Source organism: Centroberyx affinis, unplaced genomic scaffold (assembly GCF_046629955.1).
Source record: "Centroberyx affinis isolate AG114_WGS23_722 - 3 ecotype Tasmania unplaced genomic scaffold, CSIRO-AGI_Caff_v1 ptg005676l_1, whole genome shotgun sequence".
Classification (NCBI taxonomy): domain Eukaryota; kingdom Metazoa; phylum Chordata; class Actinopteri; order Beryciformes; family Berycidae; genus Centroberyx; species Centroberyx affinis.
In genome coordinates, this window is record NW_027282863.1 from 523,304 (window position 1) to 550,674 (window position 27,371).

Below are 27,371 nucleotides of genomic sequence, written 5' to 3' on the forward strand. Positions count from 1 at the left end.
GAGCAAAATTAGCTTAGAGAGCTTTCATTTTTGCAATGCTGATTTGTAATGCCCTTCACTAATGATGAGGATTGAGATTTGTATTTTCAGAAGTTATGAATCTACAGGCTATAAAATAAAAACGAATACCAACTTGGATTACTAAAAGTTCTATCTTCTACCGTTACTTGACATACTGTATGCACCAGACAGAGCTATCTACTGGGGAGACGGAGATGATTTTGGTAACAAAGCTCTCATCAGATATTAGGTAAGGTGATCAATGGGTCAAACTCATTGCCGTTCCTGCCACCAGAACTGAATCTGGCAAATCCGGTGAATCTATGTCGTCTCAATTAGTGGGGATAGGATACTCTTCTCTGTTGCAGCTCCCCAAAAAATGGCAAAACAAGTGACCTAAGTGACTTTGAACAGGACATTATTGGTATCAAAAAGCACACGCCCCTCCTTTCACATTTAACAGGGTCAACGTTTTATCCAGAATGGTACAGCTACGTAAAATATCCAGTCAGCAGCAGTGGGCTAAAACAACTTTGTTGAGGAGAGATTAAAGGAGAATGGTAAGAACTAGTATAAACTAATGTATTCTGCCATATGTAATGGCAGAATGGTATCAGAACACACTGTCATCTGTCCGCTGGCCACAAAGAGCCTATAGCAGCTACCAATCAGTCTTAGGTGGACATAATAAACTAATAAACTGGGTACTGGAATGTAAACACCTTGTTTTAGATCTTATTTTCCTGTCTACAAACTGAGCTCTATATTAAGTAATTAAATAAAAAGTAATGAATTGGTCATTCTGTGTTTGATGTCATTGTGGAATATCTGCATATTGATGTGATAGATGATGGTAAAAAAGTTATACTTCCTGGATGTCTGGACGTCTGCCCATTCAATTGTCAGAGCAAAACGCAACAGAGAAATTCAAATTATTCAATGAGGTCGTCATGTATGCTAATATACGCCAACCTCACTGAATATTAGTTACCGAGTATTCCCAAAAAACACTCATCCCATGTTGTACTGGCATGAGGTAGATAATGACATAATTAAAATTTTTGGGTGAACTATCACTTTAAGTTTGCTGATACTGTAATAACCTTGTTCCTGATAATTGTCCCATTATTGCTTTAACTGGCAATTATGACATTATACGGGGTGTAACTTTTTTTTTTTACTCAATCAGTCTGTATCGGTAGGTTGTCTGAGCACGCATGCTCTTTTTCAGCAACGCCCTGTTTTAAAGATAAAGTTTATAATTGTTTTATACAATAAGTGGGTCAAATATTTAGGCTAGAAAGCCAGTGGGCCATCTCATTTTAATTTGATAATCTACTGTAGGCCTACCCACAGCATAAGGATAATAGTGTGTAATGGGTGCGTGATGCCTGCATAATACGATCCCTTATCACTTGGATGTTTTACTGGATGGTAACTTTTAAATATAAGGTAATAAGCAATTTACAAATATCTCACCTGATACACCAACCTAGCTTCCACATTTTCAGTGGGGATTGTGATGTAAGGGACTGGCTGGTGGATGACCCTCCTCCCATAGCCAAATTCCTGTGGTTCGCCAACAACTTCTGTTTGGCTCTTTGTCTGATATCACTTAACCGTTTCCTACACTGGGCAACAGTTCTCCTAGCACCAGAGCAACACATGTTAACTAAGTGTGTTATCTCCTCCCAAGCTAATTTAACCCTCATCCTACCAACATATTTAACATACAAGGACTACTGACTGGGGTCCCTGGAGACCCCAAGAATAAACTACTGTAAGAAACAACCATCATAGCAAAATGTAAAAAAAAAACCCAGATTATTATTATTTTAGGAAAGTTACAGTTAATTAAATGATGTATTGTATTTGTGACTTTGAACACCATCTTACCTTAGGAAGAGCAGTATTTAGGGTCACAGAGCACATGAGGAAATCTGTGTCTGCTGCATCTGTGTCTGTCTCCTTCAAAATGACTGACAGAGTGCCCCTACCCCCCACTGATAGTGCGTGATACTTTAAATTAGGACCCATGGCAAACATGAACTCAATAAATAGTTCCATCTATTAAAACTGCATTGGTATTTTTAAAAAGCACGAATTAAAACAGAAACAGAAAACAATGATATGAAGTCATTAGGAACACATTGATTGACAAAGTCATGAAAAATTGGAATGATAGAATAAAGCACCTGTGAGATATGACAAAAAGTATAGCTCTGGGGTCTGCGGGTACCCCAGTCGGTAGGATGAGGGTTAACATCATATGCCTTTATTTTAGCTGCCATATATTCACTTGTTTGATTCTGGACCTCCCGTGCAAGGACATCAATTTCCTCTTTGGTAAGGTCTCTCTCTATTCAGTGTCCCTTCTGGGGGGGCCGAGCATCATGTGAGGATCGTACCATCTTGATAGACAGTCTCCTGACGTTCCTATCAAGGTCTCCTCGTACCCTCCCAGACGTCTAGCGGCCTTGCGGGTTATCTGGGGCCTACTTGGAGCTGTTCACTCTGCTAGTATATGGCTTCTGAGATCTCCTGTTTTACAGGCCTCTGACTTGAACTTATGCATATTAGGATATATGTTTACTATATGTATTTATAAGCTATAAGCATGATTTTCCACTACAAGCTTTTGTGGCGTAACCATTCTCACCTGTTCTCCTCCATCACCAAATTGTCAGAGGGTTGTGGTGCAGAGCACAGTGCTTTTCAAGGGAAGGAAAAGAGGTGACTTTATTGGTCATGATTGAAGCCAGGCCCACCTGATCCACTACTAAGCCAATTTGGATTTGATTATAGTGCCACTGTCTGGCCAATATCTATCATTTTGCCTAGTGGTATTTCACGGGACATTGCGAAAACATGGGAGGAAAGTAACAGAAAAAACATTAAGCACAGCCACATGAAACAATTGCAACCAAAATTCATATTTTGACTAATACTTGTACCTGAAGGACATGTACCAAATTTCATGAAATTTGAACAGAGAGATCCACATTTTTGGCAATTGTGGCGCCCCCCATTGGTCAATTTTGAAATACTTTAGTAGACGTGATAGGTCATGCCTGCTTGGAACTTCAATGGCTAATATCAGCCAAACCATGTAAGATGGTTCCAAGAGAAATTAATGTTTCTAAAAAAAAAATAAGATCTGGGTCCAAGTCATCACTGAACCTTTGATAGTGCCTATTACACCATAGTCACTACCAATGGTCTTTGTCGCCATCTGCTGGCTGTATCGAAGTACTGATATCAATGAGCCTGATATATAAATAAATATAAATTGTATCATAAATGTTTTATTTTATTGTATTTTCAGTTACAGTTGTAGTCAAGGAGTAGGAGAACACATTCAATTGCATCATTATCCATGGGATCTTGGTTATAATGGTGATTTTGCGTTTGAAATTATAAATATTATATACTAGGCGAGGATGGAAATATTATTTTTTCCTGTATTGCATCTGCATTTACTCTGGAATGCTAATAGATATAGGTTTACTTACAATGGATTCATATTCCTTAGCTTCTTACCTATCAAAGGAGGGGCAGAACCATGCATAGGCCTTTTGGTTGATTTTTTTTTTTTTTTTTTTTTTTTTTTCACTTTCTTTATTGTACACAAGTTCATATACAAAGGCACAAACAGATACATAGACAATAGAGACAAAGATTTAAAAAAATAATAACAAACAAAAAGCACATTTTACAACGCCAGAGTTTATGTTATATGCAGCATATTATAGTCGCTTAATAACTTTAAGGTCTTAATAGCTTTTTTGTTTTTAACATTAGATACAATGGTGCTATATTGTTTAAATTCATTAATAAAGTGCAGGAAAGTTGGCTTGGTTCCTGACCATTTTTTCTTATGAATATGGAATTTTCCAAAAATAATAAATAGTTGTATGATATACAACATGTTATTTCCAATCTGATCTTGACTAAAATATAGCATTACATCAAACATATCTATTTCAACATTCATCTTAAGTTTCTTTTGTAATTTTAGGCGCTTTTTCCTGAATTTTGGCTAGGGTCTGGTGTAATAGAGCTAGATAGGACGGCCTGGTGTTACATTCACAATCGTAAATTGCGAGCGGTCTCGATCTTGATCTTGGTCTCGTACTCTTTCGGTCTCGGTCTTGTCTAGGTCTTGACCATAAAAAGTCTTGGTCTTGGTTGGTATGGGTCTTGGCCTACATAAGATTAATGCAAACACTGAATAACAAGAAGCTGCGAAAACTATAGAAACATGCAAACTGTATAAAGTCTTTATATCATTAATGTTATAATGTTTGTTTGTGGCATGTATATACTGCATAGCATAGTTCTTTATTTTTCCTTCTCTGTTGATTTGAATGTACACAACAACTTAATGTATAGCTTGTTGTAAACAGTTTTTGTATTAATAAAATAATGTGAAGCGAGAAAAAAGCATGGAGTTCTGTCAACTCTCCAGGTAGCCTACTGATACAAGTTTTAAAAACAATAAGTATACTGGGATAAGGTCAGGGAGGCACGACTGAAGTTTACATTGTGACATAAGGTAAATATATTGGGCACTCTTTAGATTTGTAAGAGGTAGTCACAGAAATTTGGATCTACACACTAGGTGGCGGTATGCACCTTCAAGTTGCTTTGCGACCAATAAACACAGAAAAAGAAGAACACGAAGCAGTAGTAGAAGAGCAGCATGATGGGATATGAGAGTCCTCCGGCGGCGCGCTGCCGCCATGTCTCCTAGAGAGAAACACTTAGTGCTGCTCTCTGCTCTAGGCGTAGTTAGTCTGGCTCTTTATTATATTCCTACTTTTCTTTACGCTACGTTAATTATTGCAATTTGTTGTATTGCGTGTTATTATCACAACGGAGAACCGCTTCCCGCCAGGTTAGGCCTGAATCCACGGCCTGGACTGACGGTCCCGGGGGTGCTCCGGCGGTGGTTGTGGGGTAGGAGGGTGAACGGCGTGTCTGTGTCCTCGCCGGGGAGTCGCAGCAACAAAACCGGGGAGTCGGAGGGACGCTCCCGTCAAAGACTTTGTGAAACTGGGATTTATCGAAGAGAAGCCTTAGCAAGTGAGTCGTTTCTATTCAGCCCGCGAGATTTTCTCATGGGAAGTTACATCGCGAAAGCAGAAAGTCCCCCCGCCGGCTCCGGGAGGCCGAGAGCCGGGAGAAGTTTGGGGCCAAACCCCCGAGAGCAACTCCGAGAGAGGCTCTCCCGACCCAACCATGCGGTCTATACTCCCAACAGGAGGCTGTCATTCGCTGGGTAAGTTCATGATGAAATGTATCAGTAGGCGGTAGGTAGTGGAATTGGTGCTAGCTAGCTAACATCACTAACCGTCGGCTATGTCTGCTTTACTGAGCGAAGCGTCTCATCCTTTTGGCGGTTTGAGTTATTAACTCTACAGCCTGCATACGTATTTTTACAGGTTGGTCTGTCACATATTTGGAGCACAGACATTAATCCAACATGTGTCCACTCTTTGAAATTGAATGTAAAATGTGCACTACATAGCTACAGCAACAATTCTTCAGCTATTAAGTTTTCAAAATAAGTCCCGGTATGAAACTTACAATATCAAAGTTGTAGACCGATAATTCATAGTTAAAACAATTTATCTGTACATCCATATACTTAAATGATCAAAATCATACAGCCCAAGTGCATGCTAACTGGACTTGAAAAATCTCCATTCTGTGGGATAAATCACAATCTCAAATCCCAGACCCTTTACTGGAATGGTTTGCTTGGGACCAGACCTTTCATACCTTCTCACACCTGCTTAAAGATTTCCAAATGAATTGAGGGTTTTTTTTTTTAAAGTTGGTGGTTCTCAAAGTAGGAATCTCAGTGGTCCTTGAGAGGGTTCCAGGGGGTCCCCAGCAAAATGAATACTTTCATTTATAAATTAATAGGCTAAAGATTTATGGATTTGTGCCTTAATCCAACAACAAATTATCACATATGTTGATAAAGAATACAACCTACAAATAACAAATGATCACAAATAATGAATGCTCACATCATCAAATAATGAAATGGCATTTAAAAAAAATAAATTAAATACCCCCCACACACAAACAACCACATCTAATTTTTATGTTAAGGTGTGGGTCTATTGTTCGCCAGTAGATGTCATTATTTCACTATTCGATGGCTGTTCTTTGACGTAGTCATTTGTTATTTGATGTTTTGCTGTGCTCCTGTCAATCAAAAGCGCCATCCCCACCTAGTCCAAATATTATATTTAAATAATACTTATTGATATCTCCTATTATATTTTTTGTTTTGTGTCAGTCTGATCACTAGGATGTTGGATTATTCAATTTATGGGCAGGTTCTTGGATGATGGCATAATCAGAGTGAAGTTTGAAGTCCAAAGTGAGCAATGGTGGATGAAATTGTAGGCTAAACATTGATCTTACAATTGAAGCAGTTAGAAACTGAATATGGCTATGACTAGGGCTGCAACTAACAATTATTTTCATTGTCGATTAATCTGTCAATTATTTTCTCGATAATCGATTAGTTGTTTGGTCGAAAAATTGTCAGAAAATGGTGAAAAATGTGGATCAGTGTTTCCCAAAGCCCAAGATGACGTCCTCAAATGTCTTGTTTTGTCCACAACCCAAATATATTCAGTTTACTGTCATAGAGGAGGAAAGAAAGCAGAAAATATTCACATTTAAGAAGCTGGAATTTTGACTTATTTTTCTTAAAAAATTACTCAAACCGATTAATCGATTATCAAAATAGTTGGCGATTAATTTAATAGTTGACAACTAATCGATTAATCGATTAATCGTTGCAGCTCTAGCTATGTCCTGCACTAAAACCCGAGCAATATGCTCTTTTAAGAGCATGCAAGATGCATTTGTCTTGCCAACAGGCTTCAGTAAAAGCCAATTTATCAATTAGCCCCTTTAGCACATGAAGAGATGGGTAGCAATTAGAGTTGTCATGGTGGTGCAATTTTTTTACACTGGTGTTGCTTCCCTCCTCAACGCCGGTCATATCGGTTATACTGCCTTTCACCACCAGAGGGTGGTCAAAGCTCTATCAACGTTGCATGTGTTCTAATGGTATTTGTAAACAGTAACACTTTTTAATCAGATTTTAGTCAGCCAACTAGGGCTGAACTATTAATCGAAATTTGATCGAAATCGCAATATGGTCAACTGCAATTTTCAAATCGCAGGAGGCGCAATATTTGTTAAAGGCAAAATGTGTGTCAAAATACCATTTTAAATTAAATATTGTGGTGCTGCAGAGATGTCCTGGCCTACACATCATATTCTACAGAAAACATCTTTGTTTGGTACAGATCCCTGCAAAAATCACACCATAATCATTTTAATACAATGAAAATGAGAATAATGATGTAAAAATGATAATTTCCTCTAATATCGCAAATCATATCGCAATCGCAATATCAGTCAAAATAATCACAATAAGATATTTTTTCAAAATCGTTCAGCACTAGTGTATCGTGTGTCTGCAGCGCGTCTCAAGCTGTCTGCCTGAACTGGCTTCGTAGGCTTCGCTTCATTTCAGTCAGCCAACTCACGTAAACAGATTATTGAGAATGAATCCAACACAGAGTTTGTAGGCCCACACACACAGCGCCCTCTTCAGGGTGATTTTGAAGATTTTTCTTTGACCAGCATTTGCACACTATTTCCAATCACTGTGCAAAATTTCAAGTCTGAAGCATCTTACAGTAAATTGCGATACGGCAGAAGAAGGAAAAAAATGTTTCTATTCCCTTCTATTAAAATACAACAGAAACGTTGATTAAGGGCCCGATTGTTGAATATATTTGAGTTTTCTAAATCTGTAGCCTTTTATCTATGAATAAAAACGGTTCTGCATTGATTGAATTGCTTTTCTTTTTACTGTATTAATGCTGAGTATTGGCAAGGACCTCACGATACGATAGGTATCACAATACGATTGTATCACGATACATTGCGATACAATACATATTGCGATACATTGCAATACTCTACATAATTTACTGAAAATTAAAAAATAGAGCTGAAAATACAACTTGCTGTGTACCACCTGGGTAGTCTAATATGTACATCACATTATATTGATAACTCAGCAGACAAATTGAGTCAAAACTATTTAATTTAAAGGGATTTGAGGGAAATTGAAGGACATTTTAAATCAGTTTAAAACATGAATAATTTTTTTTAATGTATCGATACGAGGGGCTGGAAAATCGATACAGTATCATGGAAAAAAATTGCAATACTCAGCTGTATCGAATTTTTTGCACAGCCGTATGCTGTATGATGTAGAAATGGGTTGCTTATAAAAATATATATATCTACAGCTTGTCAATATATTCACTAATAGAAGCAGATAATGTACAGAATGGGCTCATTTGGATATGTGCGTTACTAGTGTCGTGTCACTGTTTTTCCCAGGGAGCCGTTGGGCGCGGTGGGCCGGTTCACCATCACCCCCCAGCGGCATTACCCCCTGCAGCAGCCGGGCATCTCCTCGGTGGGTGTCCTGCCTCCTGCCCAGTGGGACGGCTTCAGGAAGAAGAACGTCCTCAGCCCTCGCAACTCCCCTGCCATCCTCAGCCCCGTCACCATCAAGATCGCCAGGCTAGACCACAGCACCCCCAGATCTCCACTGTAATCCATACCGTTCACGTTTCTCTTCCTACATGTTATTCTACCCACCTCCCTAGCTTCATGGAATAGCTTTTGTGATCTGTCGGCGTTCAGCTTCTGTGGTCTATGGTTATGGGTTTTTTTATGGCATTTATCTAAAAGTGGAGTTTACAGAGTGTTTTATATAGTAACACAAGGAATTGAACAAAAGGGGAAAAAAGAATACAAGGGTCCTAAAGAACTTAATGGATAAAAATGAAAGAAAAAAAAGACATTTTGGCCCACATACAAGCCAGTCTATAAACGTTAGTCTTAAGAAGAGATTTAAAAGATAATAACAATAACATAGATATTAACAACATAGATTTAACCTACCATCCTAATCCAACTACTAACCTAATATCTAAATTTAGCCATTTTCATACCAAAAATTTTGTGTGTTTGTAGTGTTTCCCACAGAATTTTGATTGTCAGAGTGGAAAAGCCTCTGACACTGCATTTAGACCATCATGGGACACTAAAACCTCTATTACCTATTCAGTGGTAGGGAAACTGAGATGCATTACTGCCATGAAATGAAAAATTTGTAATAAAAAAAAAAAACATTGAGGAGGTGCCTTCATGCAGATATCGGATAGTCAATAAAAGCCCGATATTGGTCTGATCGCTCTGTGGTGCTGTGTTTGAATGTGATCTTACCTGAATCCATTGACCAGAGTTGTCCTGACTCCTGTTTCTGTAGTTTGGACCATCCGAGCTGTGCTGGAGGCCCCAGGACCCCCGCTGACCCCTGCTCCAGAGAAACCGTCCTCAAGGTGCTCAAAGAAAGCCGCAAGAGAGAGGTGGAGGACGACGAAAGAAGCTTTACAGCCGAGCAGAAAAGCAAAAGAAGGTACAAGGGGGAAATGGTGTCTGTTGGGGGAAAATACAGAATTACACAGAAAAGTGACTTTCAACACCCACCATCTCAGATTGTTCTGAAATCATTACTATAGTTGGAAATGGATAAGGTTATTAGACCTGTAACATTATTTTGTAGAAACATCATTTGATGAGTGACAAATTAAACGAATTGACTGCACCAAATTGGACAATTTAATCTGGTAGGATGCATTCTGTAAATAGAGTACCCAACATCTGATTTGTACTGTTTTTCTATTGATGAACGCACAAAGAATCGACATAAATGGTCAAAATCCACCTACAACCCCCCCCCCCCCCCCAAAACCCTTGCCAATCTCACTTCACTGACCACTGTACAATATCAGTTTTCTATATTTGACAAGTAGTATGAAGCGGGCCTTGGAGTATTGCTTCTTCATAATATTTAATGTATTCTCAGTGAATCTGGTGATTTTTCCCTCTCCATATTAATAAGTCATTGAAGTTGTTCATCTTATATTCCAATATATAATTCTATTTATTGGTAAAAAAAAATTGGTAACTCCTCGTCCAAGACCGGCTGCGCGCGAGTTTGGCTGGGCGGCCGCCTGGCAAAGAAAATGGTAGAGGAAACCATGAACCTCTTAACTGGTACATTCTGTATATATATACTGTGTATATATATATATATATGTGTGTATATATATATATAAATAATATATCGTTTTATTTTTAGATGTTGCTGCAATATTTCCTCTACTGTAGAATCTGTCATGCTGGAATGATCAAAACAGCATCTTGAGAAAACTGCTTGCCAAAACGGCTTTGATTTTACATTAATTTCATAAATTAATGTCAGCTGGTGCTTATGAGGGTGTAATTTTTCCACCTCTATGCAGAAATGGTGCAGTTTCGTCCGTTTTGCTATGTGACCACTAAAGTTAATACTTTATGTAGTGTAACTTTGAGTAAAAGTTAATACTGAAGGGGCAGGAGTTTGATTCTGGATCAGTGCTATGGAGTATGGAGGAGTCTCATAAGCAGCTCCACAGTGCTGAAAAAATAGCTAATCCAGAGTCAGTCCTTAAAAACAGGTAGAATCAAACTCCTGGCCCATATGGGATATTATGCACAACACATTTCATGTTGAGTTCCAAGGATTCTGAGAATTAAAACACAAAGATATCAGTAACATCTTCCAATAAAATGTCCAAAATACTTAATTTTCGTATTAATAATATGATATTGAATTATTTGTCTTACAGTCAACGTCCATCTGGTTACCTTTTTACTTAACTAGTATATTGCAGTTCACAAACTACTCCATCACTGAGTGAATTTGAAAAAAGTGAGCAATTATTTTAGCTCAGAACAGAGAAATGCTCCACTTTGTTACTAACACAAACCATTAGGCTACATCAGTTCCAATGTCATGGGCCCATATTCATAAAACTCATGGGCATGGTTAACAACGTGGTAGTGAATAAGACCATAATGTAGGGCTGGGCAATATTAACAAGATTCTAAATTGTGATATTTTTCCTGATATTTTTTGTGTTACTTCTTTTACGATATCACGATATTGGTGATAATTTACTTAACAATCATAAAGGCAATGGAATTGTGCTTCCTGGGTGTTACTGATGCTGTAGATACTAAATAGAATATTAAACCAGCTTCTTTTGGATGGTTTAGACTGGATAGTTCTTGATGAAACCAAGGAAACCCTTTTGAGATTAAACCAGTCAGGAACCAAAAAAACTAAATGAAGGAAATCTATCTCATTTACTTTTTTATTACGTTTTTTTTTTTTATTGGAGCTGTCACTAACTAATCTCTTCCATAACTTCCATCATTAATCTGTATGGGGCAAAATAGCCTTCGCCATATTCACTGAGATTACATCATATAGTATGAGCAGTACTCCCAGCTTCAGGCCCAGTTTCATACTACTTGTCAAACAACTGATATATATAGGGGTTGGGAGGATTTGTGGGTGGATTTTGACAATTTATTTGGATTCCTCATACGTGAATCATTAACAAGAATGAGAAGAAGGTCCTAATTGGATATTGGGTACTATATTTGCTGAATTAAGAATAGAAAGACATATACAATATACGTTGCTTTCATGTTACACACTTCAGGACCACAATGTACTGCTATAATCAGATAATATTTATATTTTGTCTACTCATTTCCATCTTTACTTAAAAAATCTAAAGCTGTAATGGGGCAGTTGGTTATATTGACATTGTAGTCCATAGAACATTTACAGAGGACATGAACAGATCCTTGCATATATGCTCTTGCACTGGACTGGACTGGACCGCATCTGCTATCCAGGGCTGGATGGATTCATGACATCAGCTGAAGCATTATGCGTGTTTCTAAACCCTTTTCAGACGCAGCGACAGCGGTGGAAGTGCACATTCTGCTTTTGAGCCCCTTTTGCCCAATGGAGCGCCGTTACAGCTGGTACCCAAGTGAGTTTAAACATTTCTTAAATGGCTCCCCTAAAAATGACTTTGTTTGTTGAGGCTGACTGACTGTGTATTTGACCTGGCGTTGTGAACCATTGTGGCCATAGCACCGGGTAAGTATAGTCTGGATATCTGAATGCAAGTGGGCATAATTTCCCCTCTCCTCCAGGCCAGGAAGCCTGAAGCGAGGGATGAACTCTGTGGCGGAGGAGTCCATCATGAAGAGGTCTCGCACCTCCTCCATCAGCTCCGGCAGCGGAGGCCACACCCCCAGAGGGACCCTGGGTTCACTGCGAAACCCCATCCGTAGCTCCTACAGCTCCTCACAAGGCTTCGGCCAGGTAGCGCCTAACAATGGAATTACAGCAGGTGTTAACGGACATGAGGCACTGGTGCAAAGCTTGATTTCCATGTTTGCCTTCACAGTGGAAGAAAGCCTCGGCACCCAGCTCCCCTCTGTCCAGCCCTGGTTCTTCTCGCTCTCAGACGCCAGAGAGAGCCTCCAAAAAGCCCAGGTATTTCTCTGCTCCTCTACTGTATGCTGGTTTCCTGTGTCCTGGTGAGTTCAGTTGACATTGGATCCAATACTGCATTTTGTAATGTGCGGTTTCATTACCAGAGAGGAGGATGGCCAATCTCCCAGCTCACTGTCCTCGGTGAGGTCTGACCAGACAGCCTCTGACAAAGCACCCATTACTTGTAAGTCTTATCCACATTTATCTCAGCTGTCGGCCTCCTCAGGAGCGATACCGAGCTCTGTCCTTTGTAGTAAACAGATGTGATTTTAGTTGTATTTGAAACAATTCTGCATCCCTTGTGTGATGTATTGTTGCAGCCATACTGACTCCAGTCCCCAAGGTCCCAGTCACCACCTCATCAGACTCTACTGGTAGTGGTGGGAAGCGAAAACGCAAGATCCAGCTGGTGTCCAGCCACCGGGGCGACCACATCTCTCTGGTTAGGAGTACTACACTCTCAAACAGCACTTCTGACTGCAAGAAATACCTGCCTTTTTCAGCCTTGGGTCACAGTGGCTTAAATTATTTTATTGTAATTATGGTGCCTCCTTGCAGCCCCCACCTCCAGAGCTGGGCTACACTATCACTGTGAAAGACCTGGACCAGCAGAAGAAAGCTGCCCTCAGCAAGATCCAGAAGGTCCTGGAGGAACCTGGTGAGTAGCAGCACCCATAGGACTGAATTGTTCTAACATCTGGTTCTGCACTACTGTATTTAATTTATAAATCCATTGATTCAATTGAGAATCTGTTTTTCTTGTGGAGTAATAGTAAAGACTAAAGCCTCGGTTAAACTACCAAAGTGTTCAAATACAAGTGCAATTAATGACTGTCTTGAATAAATGCTTGATTTTGTCATTCAAAAACATTTGAATTCAACATTCAAGATGTTTCAGTTGATATTTGTAGTTTTGCCTGCGTAAATTGAAACAAAGTCTGCATTAGACTCGATTTGGCTACAGTTTCCCGCTGATAGCCCAACTTCCACACACACCTTACGCACAGGTGGATGGAATGCTTATTGCGGCATGAGATGGTTACCATGGCATGTGCACAGGCATTTCTCCGGCTTTATGTCACACAGAACAAATACCAGGTCAGGTCTAGCTTTTCTCCTTCTTTTCCCCTAGGTCTTGAGGTGGGTTTAGAGCCAGGTTATTTTAACCCCCCCAAAGTCTCCAGTCTTGAAGCCGTTCACTCTACAGGACAATCTGAGGGACCATTGGGCCCAAGAGCCCCCCTCACCCCACCCCCTTAACCCTGACCCGACTGCCTGCTTTGTCCCTATCTAGCTCCAGAGCCAGAAAAGCCTGGCTCCTCTCCAGCCACCACCTCCTCCCAGCTGGCCTCGTCCATCAACTCCACCACCACCCTGAGCAGCCTACTGGCAGCTCCGCTGTCCACAGCCTCCAGTTCTCCCATCCCAGTCATCAACCTGGATCCCAGTCCAGTCAGCAGTGTCAGCACACTGACATCAGCTTCCAACCCACTGCTAGAGGCTCTGAGGATGAAGAGCAACACTCCAGCTAGCTCTACATCAGCTGCCACTACCACTGCAGGTAGGATTACATTACTTTGGACTGAATGGATCCCCAAGAAGGGAAGTTCTGATGTCATCTTCGTGATGCAACAGCTCTACAAAGTAGTCTAATTCACATTCATACGAGGTAGCGAACAAAATAATTTAGGTCATTCAATCAAGCCAATAACCGATTGTTATGCCCCAAATGTCTACGGGGAGGCACAACATGAAAGATAGTCTTTCCCCTGTTCCCAAACCAAAACCTTGGCACACTAGTTACAAGCCAAAAACTGAATAGAATTTATTTTTATTTGTAAAAAGCACAGACCTCAGGGCAGATCATGGCCAAAATAACATACATAAACAGGGCAAACTGTGTAGGTCAGTTAGTAATCAACTAACTGACCTACACAAAATAAAAAGAAAAAAATATATAATTACTATTTCAATATCTACAGGCCATACACTATTTACAATTTTTACCAGATGGGTATACTGTGGAGCTAGTTAATGGGGTTAGCAGGGTAACTTCAGGTTTAACCTGGCGTTTCTGATGTCACAAAGGTGGTTCACTTTTAAGTGGGGTACATCACTATGGTAACTGAGGCTGTACACCTAACCTGCCCCAGGCTATTCGATCCACATGTACAAAAAGTAGAGGTGCACCGATACTTTCTGTAGTATCAGTATCGGCTCCGATCCGGCCCCAGAGTACTCATACTCGGTGCAAACCTAATAAAAAGCCCACCACCTCATCAGTCGCTCTCTGAAAAAATGGCATCACCATTCCTAGATTAGAATTGCCTTTACTGCAAAAAATGTATTTACAAAACCAGATATAAACAGAAACACTGTATTCAAATGAATGAGACAAGTAATAAAAAGAACTGTACAGGGCATGCGTTACTACAGAGATATCTGTTTCTGTTGTTTCCAGGCCATTTGCCCACTCTGGCTATAAAATATAATATAAAAGAGGTCTTTACTGTTGTATATTAAGTGTGCTGAAACTTTCATATGATTCCTGAGAATGAATGAATTGCGCCCATGTTCCCAACATTGCAGCCGATCATGAGGCCGACTTTGTGAATAAAGAAATTATTTTCACAGCCCCAATGTGATGATATAATATTGTCCTATACTACTATTACTAAATGATGGGGCAGTCATAAGCGTATTTACACTGCATTTACACTCTGCAATTTTAGTCCTGCAGTCTTTTCTGGTCTTGGCCCCAGCGTTACTTTTGCCATTACACTGTTCTTGTATTGCTCACATGTATTCATTATAATAGTTGGTTCTTCTTGAGAGAAGAATATAATGTTAGTAATCCATTTCTTTCCCATACATTACACTTAGTTTACTAAACGTATTGAAAATGTCGACAGCATATGTTTACATAACCCCACAATTATTTATAATCTACTGCTCTTATTGTTTTATTCTTTTCTACTATTGTTTAATTGCTTATTATGTTCTGGTTGTGTGCTTATGTTCTGTTTCCTTTTCCCCACTGAATCATGAAACATGCTTCGTGACATAGGGCACAGAAGACTAGATTTGCTTGAATGTAGAAGGAATCAAGTAAATCACAAAATGTCCATCCTAATGCCTGTCCGCTGAATACAGTCAATTAGTGCTAAACAAAGATAATGGTCTGATAACAAAAGGCTTAGTTTGGAAACGAGGATGGAGGGAACGATTGGCGGGGGAGTACACCCTCAATTGGCCAATCAGTGGTCACAACCTATCGACTGCTGTCACACACATACACACATACATAGACATTCAAGCTCAAGAACTCAAGCAATGAAAAAGTACGTACAATAGCAATAATAACCCAAGGTTGTGACACTACATCTAGAACACCCCATATCCCATATAACATTTATTAATCATCCATATGCTTGTTTGTCTCTAACATCTTGTTTTTCCTCCATAATTCATCTGCTTGTGTCTGTAGTGTCGACATCGACCACACCTGTAGAGCCAAGTGGTTCAACGCTGAAGCCTTCGACGACCTTTGATGCCCCACAACTGCCCCCGACCTCCCTGTCCCAGTCCACCTCTAAAGGTGTGAACCAGCCCTCTGCCTTCACCCAAGTCCTGGGCCAGGCCACCAAGGCTCCCAGCAGCACCCCCACTATGGCTGGAGCTAGCCTGTTTGGACTGGCCGGTCAGCTCAGCACACCAACTGCTTCTTCAGCCTGCAACCCAGCGGGTGCCACTGTTCCCTCAGCCACCAGCACAGAGTCAGCCAGTAGCGCCAACCATCTGCTAGCATCTGGGTTCAAGCCCATCTTCGTGGCCACCACCACCTCCTCAGCCACATCAGGCCCAGAGAACAAAACTGCTGTCCCAACCTTTAAGCCCATCTTTGGAAGTACCACAGCAAGCACTGGTTTCGGACAACCTCCATCCCTTATAGCCACCACCTCGGCGCCTAAAGCTTCTTCCACCAGTACATCTTCAGTATTTGGTGGATTAACGAGCAGCAGCACAGTTGCCCCGTCACTTTTCACTGGCTTGGCCAACATCCCCGCTGGAACAACAAAATCCACCAGCGCTACCACCACCACAGACCCTGCAGCCCAGCCAGCTGGCAAATCCCTGTTTGGAAACTGGTCCACCCCATCCACAACAAGCACCAGCTCAACCTCAGCGCCTGCCCCCGCTACAGGGAGCACCTTTCAGTTTGGAGCTGCTACCACCACCACTGTAGCTCCAGCTGCCCCCACTGCTGCCACTACAACCTCCTCTAATGGCACCTTCACATTTGGTGCCACCATGCCTGCGAACACACCGCTGGCCCCCCCTCCTGCCACCCAGAAGGTCTTCGGCTTTGGCCAGGCAGCAACCATCCAGAACCCAACCACCGCTTCCTTTGGTGGCTTCGCCTTGGCCAACACAACTGCCACCACTGCCGCCGCCGCCGCCGCCTCCACCACCCAATCCACCTTCACCTTCGGGAAGTCGACGTTTGAAGCGCCGGCGGCCCCGTCAGCCTTCAGTTCCCCAGCAGCACCACTGAAACCTTTCACCTTTGGATCCAGTGGAGCTTCGTCCACACCCGTCTCGGCCCCCGCCCCGGCTCCTTTCACGTTTGGGGCAGCTGCTGCCACCACAGCGCCTAGCTTTGGGACCCCAGTTAAACCAGCATTTGGAACCAGCTCAACTAGTTTTGCTTTTGGTAGCACCACGACTCCCTCAGCTGCCCCAAGCTTCGGTGCAGCAACCCAGACTCAGAGCGTCTCCTCAGCCAACTTCACATTTGGCAGCACTGCACCTCAGCAGACACCCTCTGGCCCTGCTCAGCCAGCCTCCAGTGGATTTAACTTTAGTGCTGCCATTTCAGGCACCCAGTTTGGAACTCCAGTCTCCAATAACCCTGCACCACAGATGGCAGGCTTCAGCTTTGGGGCTGCTGCAACTGACAAGCCAGTTTTTGGTGAGGAATAAAGCAGACATCTGCTCTTGCTTGTTTATTTCAATTTTAAACCCATCCACAGCAGGCCTCTAAACTGAGATTTTCTCAAAGGAGAACCACTGCTCCTAGGATGAAAAGAAATCTTTAGGAGCACAACTGTTTATTAGGTCTATAGCCATTTAGAGTGACATAACTGCAACAAAATACAGTAATTAGCTTGGTTTCCGTCCAAGTAGTTGTTTTGCAAATTCTAAATTAGAAAAGATGAATGGCAATGTCAAAATGTCAAAAAAAATCCTCAATATCACAAAGTATTTACCTGTCGCTTGTGGAAGTGGAAAAGTTTTTGTCGTTATGGAAATTCTGTGATAAATTGTGAGGAATCCATTTGTCAGATAAATAATGACATAGGCCTTGCATGACTGGTTCAGTTTTATTATACAACTGTTCAAAAGTGGCTTTGGACTTTGTATGATTTTGTCTGTAAAATATCCACTACCACCTCTAGAAATATCACATGTTGTTTCTAACATGTACAAGTCTCCATCGTGGTTGTATGACCATTAGTTGGTACATTTGAATATCATACGTGTTGTTTCTAACATGTAGGATATGAGTCTCCATCATGGTTGTATGACCTTTAGTTGGTATATTGAAATATCTCCTAATGTATTTATTGGATTTTGAACATGGACTGTAAAAAAAAAAAGATAGTGTGAAGCCAAAAGTTGGCGTTTACGAGCGCCGTCATGTTGACATTTTTTGGAGCCGGAGCAGCCAGAGCGAAGGCGGGGGTTTCCCACAGCGCTGCCTGCTATTGGTCTGTTATCGGCAACCCGCGCGATCACTGGACAGGCGACCTGTCAATCACACGGAAAACTACCCTGTTTTATAACTGTTATATCCCGTTCATGATGCAATAATTTTGAAAAACGCCATATGGACACATATTAGAAGAAGTAAAATTAGCTACTGAGACCATAATCTCTTGTTGAAAAAATGTATTGACTTTATATTTTGAGTGAGAAGTTGGGCTGTGGTCCCATAGACATGAATGGAGTTGGTCGGGATTTGGAGTCTTTTTGGAGCCGACGCTAGCGGACGTTAGAGGAACTGCAGCTTTCAGCCACTTCCTTATTGGCTTCAAAATTCACCCGTGGTTTTGGCCGCTTGATTTTGAACAATAATAATTTACGCAATAGCAATAATAATCAATTCCTGAAAGATTATTTACATTTTTCTAGTGGATGTTTTTTTTCCCCACGCCGCAGCCGAGGGGAACACACAGCAAATTCAGGTCATGCGTCAGTCAGTCAGTCAGTCAGGTAACGCCTAGTGACATGTCGCTTCATGAGATGGCCTCTAGAGGGCGTCTCTGACTGAGAGATGGTCTCTCTCCTTTGGGCTAAACGCCACATTCAGTGTCATACACTGATAATGCCATATTGGATCTCACTAGCCCCGAGTTGCTTGACGGGAGTGAATTTGATGACATAATGCGCGTTCCAGTTCTGAAAAAATAAATACAGAGCAGTACCGGTGGTTGTTTATATTATATTGTTTATATTGTTGCATTTATTTATTTATTCATTCATTCATTGATTTCTTAAAATGACAGTTCTGGTCCTCCATAGGTGCCAACTAGAGTTGTCACGGTGGTGGTGGCATTTTTACACCGGTGTTGCTTCCCTCCTCAACACCGGTCTAAGCTCTATCAGTCAGGCAACAAAAGTGGAACTTAAAGTTCTCCAAACTCCCATGTGCTAGTTAGGTATTTGTAAACAGTAACACTTTTTAATCAAAGATTTATAACACTGTAACATGTTAACCAAACATATCGAAAATTAGGTAGATAAAAGCTTTGTCGTGTCCGTTTTGGTTAATTTTCATTATACTTCCCAGTCCCAGCCCAGAGCATCTTGTTTTCCCCTATAATTGAGGACAGGCATTTCTTTAATATGCCTCCTAGTTTATGTTCCACAGTATTTCATTATTTGTAGCATGTCTTTTCAATTACAAATCTTCATAATTTGTCAATTATGTACTTTGATAAGCAAGGCTGCTGGCTATGGATGGATGTCTTCTATTCTACCTATCAGAGATGCAATTTAAAGTTCATGGGAGATTTTCGTTTGGTTGCAAAAGCTATTATAGCTAATGCGCTCAAACAAAATTTTGACCCAGCAAGTATTGAAAACTGGAATTTTGCCAAAATGTCAACATGTTCCCCACTACTTACAAGAGAAAGATGATGATACTTGGAATAAATTTGTATTTATTTTTTGTTTCACAAAAGATTGGTTTTATTAGCCAAGTAAGTTTGCACATGCAAGGAATTTGTCTTCATGGGTCATATTAAACATAAAACAAACAACACAAAATTAGAAAATTTGTCTCCTTTTGGACTAGTATAAAAAAAAAAAAAGTAGTATATAAAAATTAAAAACAAATTTAGGAAATAATTTTATAATTGAATTAATGTTGCTTTGTCTCCAGGGACATCTACCCCCACCTTTGGCCAGAGTGCTGCTGCTGGTCCCATACCCTTTGGAAGCCCTGGAACTCCTGTCCAAGCCTTCAACACTGGTCCACCCAATTCTTTTGGTAAGTCATTAACAGTAAAGGAATACAGTGAGTTTTTGGGCTATTGTGTTGGTCAACTTTGCTGTCCTCAGTGAAGGTAAGTCAAAATGTAGGCGAAAAAGGAGGAGGAGGAGTTTGATCCCTCCATAACATGTTTTGCTCAGTTGCAGGTAGTGCCAAACAAGGCAGACAAAACAGGGTTTGAATTCTTTATTGGCACTATAATGTCAAGCAGTTTGTCATTAGTTGTGAAACTGGTGATGACACACTTTATATGTACCACCCATGTGTGTGTTTATGTAAGCGCCATAGACTGTAAAAAAAAATTCGAAAATTTTGTCGAAATCGCAATATGGCCTACTGCAATTTTCAAATCGTAGGAGGCGCAATATTTGTTAAAGGTGAAATGTGTCAAAATACCATTTTAAAGTAAATATTGTGGTGCTGCAGAGATGTCCTGGCCTACACATCAGACTACAGACTTAAGAAAACATCTTTGTTTGGTACAGATCCCCGCAAAAATCACACCATAATCATTTTAATACGTTTTTTCAAAATCGTTCAGCCCTAATTTCAACCTGCGTGTGAGTGTTCAGGGCAGATGGTGATGGTCAGAGTGTGCGTGCAGTAAAAAATGTGTTCTAGTCTGGCTCAGGCACTCAAAATGCTGCTAAAATTTACAGAAGTCAATCTATTTTTTTTTATATTGGATTTTTATTCCCCATCCCTAATACTGAGACACTGTGTGTTTTGTAATCAGGGTCTCCAGCAACTCCCTCGTTTTCCATCGGGGCTGGATCCAAGCCGTTGGGGGCCCGCCAGAGGCTGCAGGCCCGGAGGCAACATACCAGGAAGAAATAACCTGCTATGCATGTCCAACACAGCCTCCAGAGGACTTGAAACTGTTTGCTGTTGCTGAAGTTGCTGCTATGGCTAATCTGGCTAGCATAGCTGTCTGTTCTAACCCCAGCACCCCCTGACCAGAGCGTCATGCCCCTCTGCTTGGTGTCCCTCCTCCAGTGGCCTGTGCTGGCCCACCATTGTGCTTGCAGAGGAGTTGGCAGGAGTCCATCAGCTAGCTGAATTCAATGCTGCCCAGCTGACTACATGACCCAGTGAGGGAATGTGGGGCCGTGAAGAAGGATCCATAACAATGTATTATACTTGAAAAGAGAGAAAAGAGTTTGATTCTGAGCAAAAGCAAATCCAAACTAATCAACATTTTTTTTTTCCCTTTACAATCCTTGGATTCTCTCATTGTTTTGTCCCAAGCAGAAAGTCAAAGAAACGGAGCGCCAACCTTGGCTAAAACATTTATTTTTTATATGAAGCACCTGGGGTCTGTATGTAACCAAAATGTTTCAGGTCTGACCAGATTCTCTGAATATGTTAGGCTATGTCTAAATAGAGCTTAATGCACAATTAATTCAGATAAGGACACATCCTCAAGCTATACAACACTGCAGTGGAAATGTACAGTTGCTTTGAGATGTATGCATTTTTTTTTTTTTTTTTTAAGAATTGGCTTTGACCCCTGTAAATCAATGATAATGTATTTCTGCACTTAAAGGGCAACATAGTACATTTGTTTAAGTGCTTACTGTAGCTAGCGCAGGCCCTTGTATTCTTGTTTCATGTGCTTTGTCATTGTAAGCATTCCCAGTCCTTCGGAGGGCGGTCTTTTTTTGAAAGTGATACTGTGATGATTGCCAACATTCATGTATTTAACAGGTCGATATATCATTAGGATGACTACTCTACACTTGTGCTGTCAAACCAAAGCCAATTCTTAGACTTCAAGCCTATGAAATAATCTTTTATCCTGATACTATCTTTAAATCCTGGTATGTGTTTATTTGTACCAGACTACCTCTCTTTACTCCCAGGCACCAAACCCTTTTGGTTTCACTGAAAAATATCAAATCTGATAGGATTACATCAACGCAAAGTGAGGTTTCTGTAAATCAGTTGACTCCTTAAACTAATATTAATGGAGATGTACGTAAAGAATGAGTTTCTTAAGAATCCGGACAGCGATGCATTGTTTTTGTTTTGTCATGTCATTGGATTTACAGTAAATATGAGCTGCGATTTGGGTTTTCCCAGGTTGGCAGCTGTGGAAATGTGTCAACACAGCCAGTAAACACTGCAGCAAATCCACCCATGTCAGCAGTCCAAGATAATAAAAATAGAACTAATCAGTTATATTCACACCAATACAATCAATTTTACTTAGGCAAAGCAAGCAATGTTTGATTTTAAATTCATAAATAAAATGTTTGATTTTGGATGTGGCCATTCCAGTGAGTTCCGACACTTCCAAATTATAGCAACAAGATGTTATCCTGTTCTTCTGCTTCTTCCGATACGACATGCAGAATGCAGATCAGCTTCAGTTGAGTTTTTCATATTGGATTAGGAGTTAAAAAAACCACAGCCTTTTTCACGTTTCCACCATTTAGGGGTGTGGAATGTATGTCGAGACAATACATTTTTCATGTGTAGTCAGAAATTCTTCAAGTCTGCAGCCGATAAGCATCGCCAGACTAGCCTATCGTCGTGTTTATTTTCCATCTGAATTGCATCTCAGTGTGTTTCTATAAGGATTCAACTGGGACTGCGTGGCTCTATATTACCCTAACGGAGTAAATGGGAACCAGTATAGAAAGGATGTGAATTATAAATCCAGGTTGAATCCTCATACTCCAGTTTCAAACTTGATATGAATGACAATTTTTTTCTCCCTCTGCTGATGTTCTTATGTAACTCTTTGGAAAATATACACTGGCTGATGGTAATCTCAAGCCGTATTCACAGCTGAATCTCCGGAGAAACAGTAATGTGAATAGGAGAGTGTGATAACTGGAATCTGGTGTTAATTCGTCGCAGACATCGATGCACATTCTGAATTTTTGCCTACATGATGTTCATCAGTTTATCCTCCTAGTCATTGTGTCATGTTACATCCAGAGTAGTAAGCGTAAGGAAGCAAAACAAAGTCTCTTTCCAAATCCTTAACATGCATTCACACTGTGAGCAACTTGGTTGACATGTTGCTCTGTTCTGACAGAGGCTCTGATTGCATCTATGAATCTATGAAGCGGTCAGTGCAGCTACAAAGTTTTGAACAGGCAAATCATGTGTTTGTCATTGCTTTGGTATTAACTTCCATGACATCACATTGTTTTAATGAGCTAACATAGCTAGCTGGCAAGTGCTAATTACGTAGCATTAATGGTAAACAAACTGAAAAAACTAAAATGCCTTCATAGTTTACTATCAACCCCGACAATGGATGGAACCATTCTCCAAGCATCATTTTTGAGATGTTTATTCCTGCTGTCTTTCAAAATAAAACTTGTAGAGAACTGGGAAGCTTTGAATGGCTGTAATCAACTTCTTTTGGCTGTTTGAGGACAATGAATAGTTCAGCTGGAGTGTCCACACATCGGCTGAGTTTCTCTGGTTGGTCAGCTCTAGTATAAGAAATGGATGGGCTTCTGCTGACTCGTTGAGCATGTTGCTCACAGTGTGAATGCACAATTTGAGTTCCCAGAAGGATGGTGTATGTGGTCACAGTTCTTATGCTACAGTGGTTCCACCTTTAGTTTCAGGACTGCATTGAAATATTTGAATCGGCTAGTCGCAGTGGTATGAGGACTTCTGCCTCGGACCACTCAGTTAATATGTCCAGCCAATTCAAATACTATGTGGATAAAATTTCTTCTTTGATAGTCTCTATTCTCCCATTGCCTTTTTTAGTAGTTCCACACAAGTCAAATTTAGTCTGGAGTTTTGTAAAGATGGGATGTACAACACAATGCCCTTGCATCTGTATACATACTATACCAAGGTGAAATGAATTAAAATCAAACTCGACAGATGTCCTTATGTATCAAAAGTATAAACTCACCCCCCTTTCTCTGCTATGATTCCTGCCTACGCAACATCCTCCATGGTGTTTTTGCTTGATACTACTGTAGATTAGCCACAGTGAGTCAGGCTTGGAGGTGGTCATGTGAATGGTGGCTCATTGGTGGTGATTGACATGGGTCTACCTGGAGTCTTTTTTTTCCTATGGACATAGGCCTTAAGGCCCAATGCAGAATTGGATATTGCGCCGCCTCTTGTGCCAAGACTGCCCTACCACTGGATTTATTTTTCTTTAGTTGGAAGACATTTTGCACTGTTTAATGGAACCTCACAGTGACAATATGAGACAGCTATATAGTTTGAAATGTATTTTTAGGCTGGAAATTGTGTAGATTTTGTACATCATTGGGACAAAATGGACCAATAAGTCAAGTCACAGTGGCATCTCAAAGAAACTTTACTTTGCTTTTTTTCAACATATCCTTCAAAAGTCTGTGTATACAATCCACAAATTACTCCAAAAATGTTTATTATTTTTAAGTTAATTTAATTTACACCCATACCTGAGCGGTGATTTGCTCCACACATTTCGTGCTGGATTGAAACTCAGGACTGAAGGGAACCGAAGAGGCAACTGTCGTCTTTAATGACAAACCGTGCGCTCCGTATTTTGCGAACTGAAGACTTCGAACGGAAATGAACGAGTGATGTTCGGAGCGAGTTGGGTTACGGAAAACTCATTTTTAGCCTGACGATAACAAGCCAGTTAAGGATGCAGAGATGTGTGGATTTATATGTGGGGCATGATTTGGCTGAACTAGTTACAACAAATGCTAAAAAGAAAAAAATGGCGAGAAGATATATATATATATATTTTTCTATTTCAAGCAGGTTTCATTTTGGAGTTCCTTCAAGCTTGGCTCATTAAGGCGGTTGGTTAAAACATGTCTATTAGTATTTTTTTTTTTTTCTCGTTCCACTTTCCTCAACCATATTACAGTGGTGGAATAAAGGTCTCGAAATTTCCTTTAAAGAGTTCTTTTTTTAATATATGAGTGCACTAGGGCTGGTATAAGGACTCTTCAATGTGAATGCAGTTTGTCTTTTCATAGTGAGCAGCCCGTCTGGCTCTGTACAGTGTTGTTTGTGTGTGACTTGTGGAAGTGTTTGTTGACAAAGATAAAAGAATGTGAGCCTGTTCTGCTGGTGCATATACATTTCCGTTCATTTTTCTCATCTATTTCTTTTCACAGCATCATTCCAGTTTTGTTGACTGATTGTTCTCAGCTCTTCAGGAAAAGTTAGGTTGCTTGAACTTCTCCTTTATTTTTCACCATTAGTCAACATTCCAGTTTCCTTTGTCAGATGAGGCCAGAACAGTACTTGACTGAAAGTTTTTAAGTGGCAATTGAAAAGTGCTTTGGTAATTATTTTACCATTTTTGTGCTGTACAACAGTGGTTCTCAACGTGGGGTCCGGGGACCACCAGGGGTCCCTGATGGGGTTCCAGGGGGTCCCCAGCAAATTGATCAATTGTTAAACTTCACCATTATTTCATTTGCGAGAAATTAACACAATTAGAGAATGTAGAAGAATGACTGTTTTGATCAAAGTTTCACTGTTATCTCTCTACCTACAATACAGATAGTCATGGAATTCTGGACAAAATCATATCTAACAATAAAGATATTCTCAGATTTGGGTTCAAGAGACAAAATCTCATCAAATGGGGGTCTGTGGCCCTAATGTGGACTAAAATTTGGGGTCCTTGATATGAAAAAGGTTGAGAATCACTGCTGTACAACATCCTGTTTTAGTCTTAACACACTGAGGAGAAGCACAAAGAGCAATCCATGTAACCTGCTGACAGTTTTGGGATTCTAATATTTAATGAAGGATTTCTACGATGAGTTAATACCTTTCATACTTGTCAAGGAGGAATAATTTAGCCTTAAGTGTTGAACGCGTGTAATAGGTTAACCCATTGATTGTTAAATCCATACACCTACGAATGTCCACAAATATTCCAGACCTGAACCAAATGACCAGAAAAGGTTTCACTGTACTTGACACAAAATGATGAAAAGTTGGGAGTTGACAGTTTTGAAGAGTGTGTTCCTAATTAGATGGTGTGCCTATAATCTAGGGAGTGTATTGTGTGTGGCAGTATGAGTGTGTATGTGTGTAGATGTCTGCATTTTGGATATTGTACATTCAGGAAATGTGCAGACCTGAGCAAGGCAGTGTATTATTATAACCTTTCCTCTACAAGGTCTCTGTGATGTCTTCAAATGTACTGGTTTTAAATAAAAATTTGAAAGATGACACTAGTCAGTCTTAATTCAGCTGCCATAGTGAAAGCAGTTGGTAGGGCACTGCAGCTAGTATACTCATTTTAACCTTTTTAAACATGTTATTGATGTACACACAACTCTCCAACATCATTTCAATAATTCATATTGAAGAGTTCAGTGGGACTCTAGTCCACAATCTCATCCTGACTTACTGGTTTGTGTGGGGGGTGGGTAATTACACTGTAAAAGATCATGATCCTCATCTTGGTGCTCTAGTCAGGCTTTCCAGTGGTCCAGGAATTTCTGGAATATCATGGAATTGTTTAGAGGTGTATCAGGGAACTGGATACATTCTCTGGGGAAGTCAGGGAATATCCAGGACTTTTAATAGATGGGTCACTTTCTAGGAATACAGCAGAATATGTCTTCCAACTTGTTTCATACTTGAATTGCTTTAGATGGATTTCGGTCCAACTGGAGCGGAAACCAGACTGATGAACAGCCTTAACAAACCAACAAGGACCAGCATTTTAGGTCATGGAAGTACTCAGACTTAGTTATGGAAAGTTGTGGAATTTTACATCAGGGCCACAGTGGGAAGCCTGTATAGAGTGAAGGCCAAGACCCTGCTCACATTGACATGATCAACTGGCTGGTGGAGAGGTGAGTGCATTTTTCTCCTATTTTAAAAATAAATTCCTGGTAACACTTTACAATAGGGGTACATTAATTAAGGGTTGCATTAACTAACCCTTAATTAACAGTTAACTAATGTGTCTGGTAATCATTTACTAATGGTGTTCATGTTAACTAAGGTATTAATTTATACATTATTTAATAGTCATCTTTATAAACTATTAAATAATGTATAAATTAATACCTAACCCAAAATATATATTTTTTGTGATCATTCTTTTCCCCTTTTATTGAAAAACCAGAGGACGCGTCAACATCTGTATATGTCTTTGCCACATAACTCCATACTGATTACGTCATGGTAGGTGTTAATCCAATGTGATTTTGTTAGTGTATGTGGAGGTTTCCACTGCAGTGCAAGCAGTAATTAATTCCAAAAACTTTTACTTTCTTTTCAGTCTCAGTATACTGTATAGTATATGCATGAATGAACCTTCTTTCTCATCAG

The 27,371-nt window shown here is 40.3% G+C and overlaps 1 protein-coding gene across 1 annotated transcript; it reads left to right on the forward strand.

Annotated features, from left to right (window-relative positions):
• Positions 1-4,712: 4,712 nt before the first annotated feature.
• pom121 (POM121 transmembrane nucleoporin) lies at positions 4,713-26,227 on the forward strand. The gene is made up of 13 exons (XM_071547111.1): positions 4,713-5,281; positions 8,452-8,667; positions 9,389-9,538; positions 11,934-12,014; positions 12,181-12,352; positions 12,438-12,526; positions 12,631-12,710; positions 12,847-12,968; positions 13,085-13,184; positions 13,821-14,087; positions 16,014-17,498; positions 19,974-20,081; positions 20,821-26,227. Exons 1-13 carry the CDS (start codon positions 4,713-4,715, stop codon positions 20,919-20,921), a joined length of 3,540 nt encoding a protein of 1,179 aa, XP_071403212.1. The 3' UTR covers positions 20,922-26,227.
• The last annotated feature ends 1,144 nt before the right edge of the window (positions 26,228-27,371 follow it).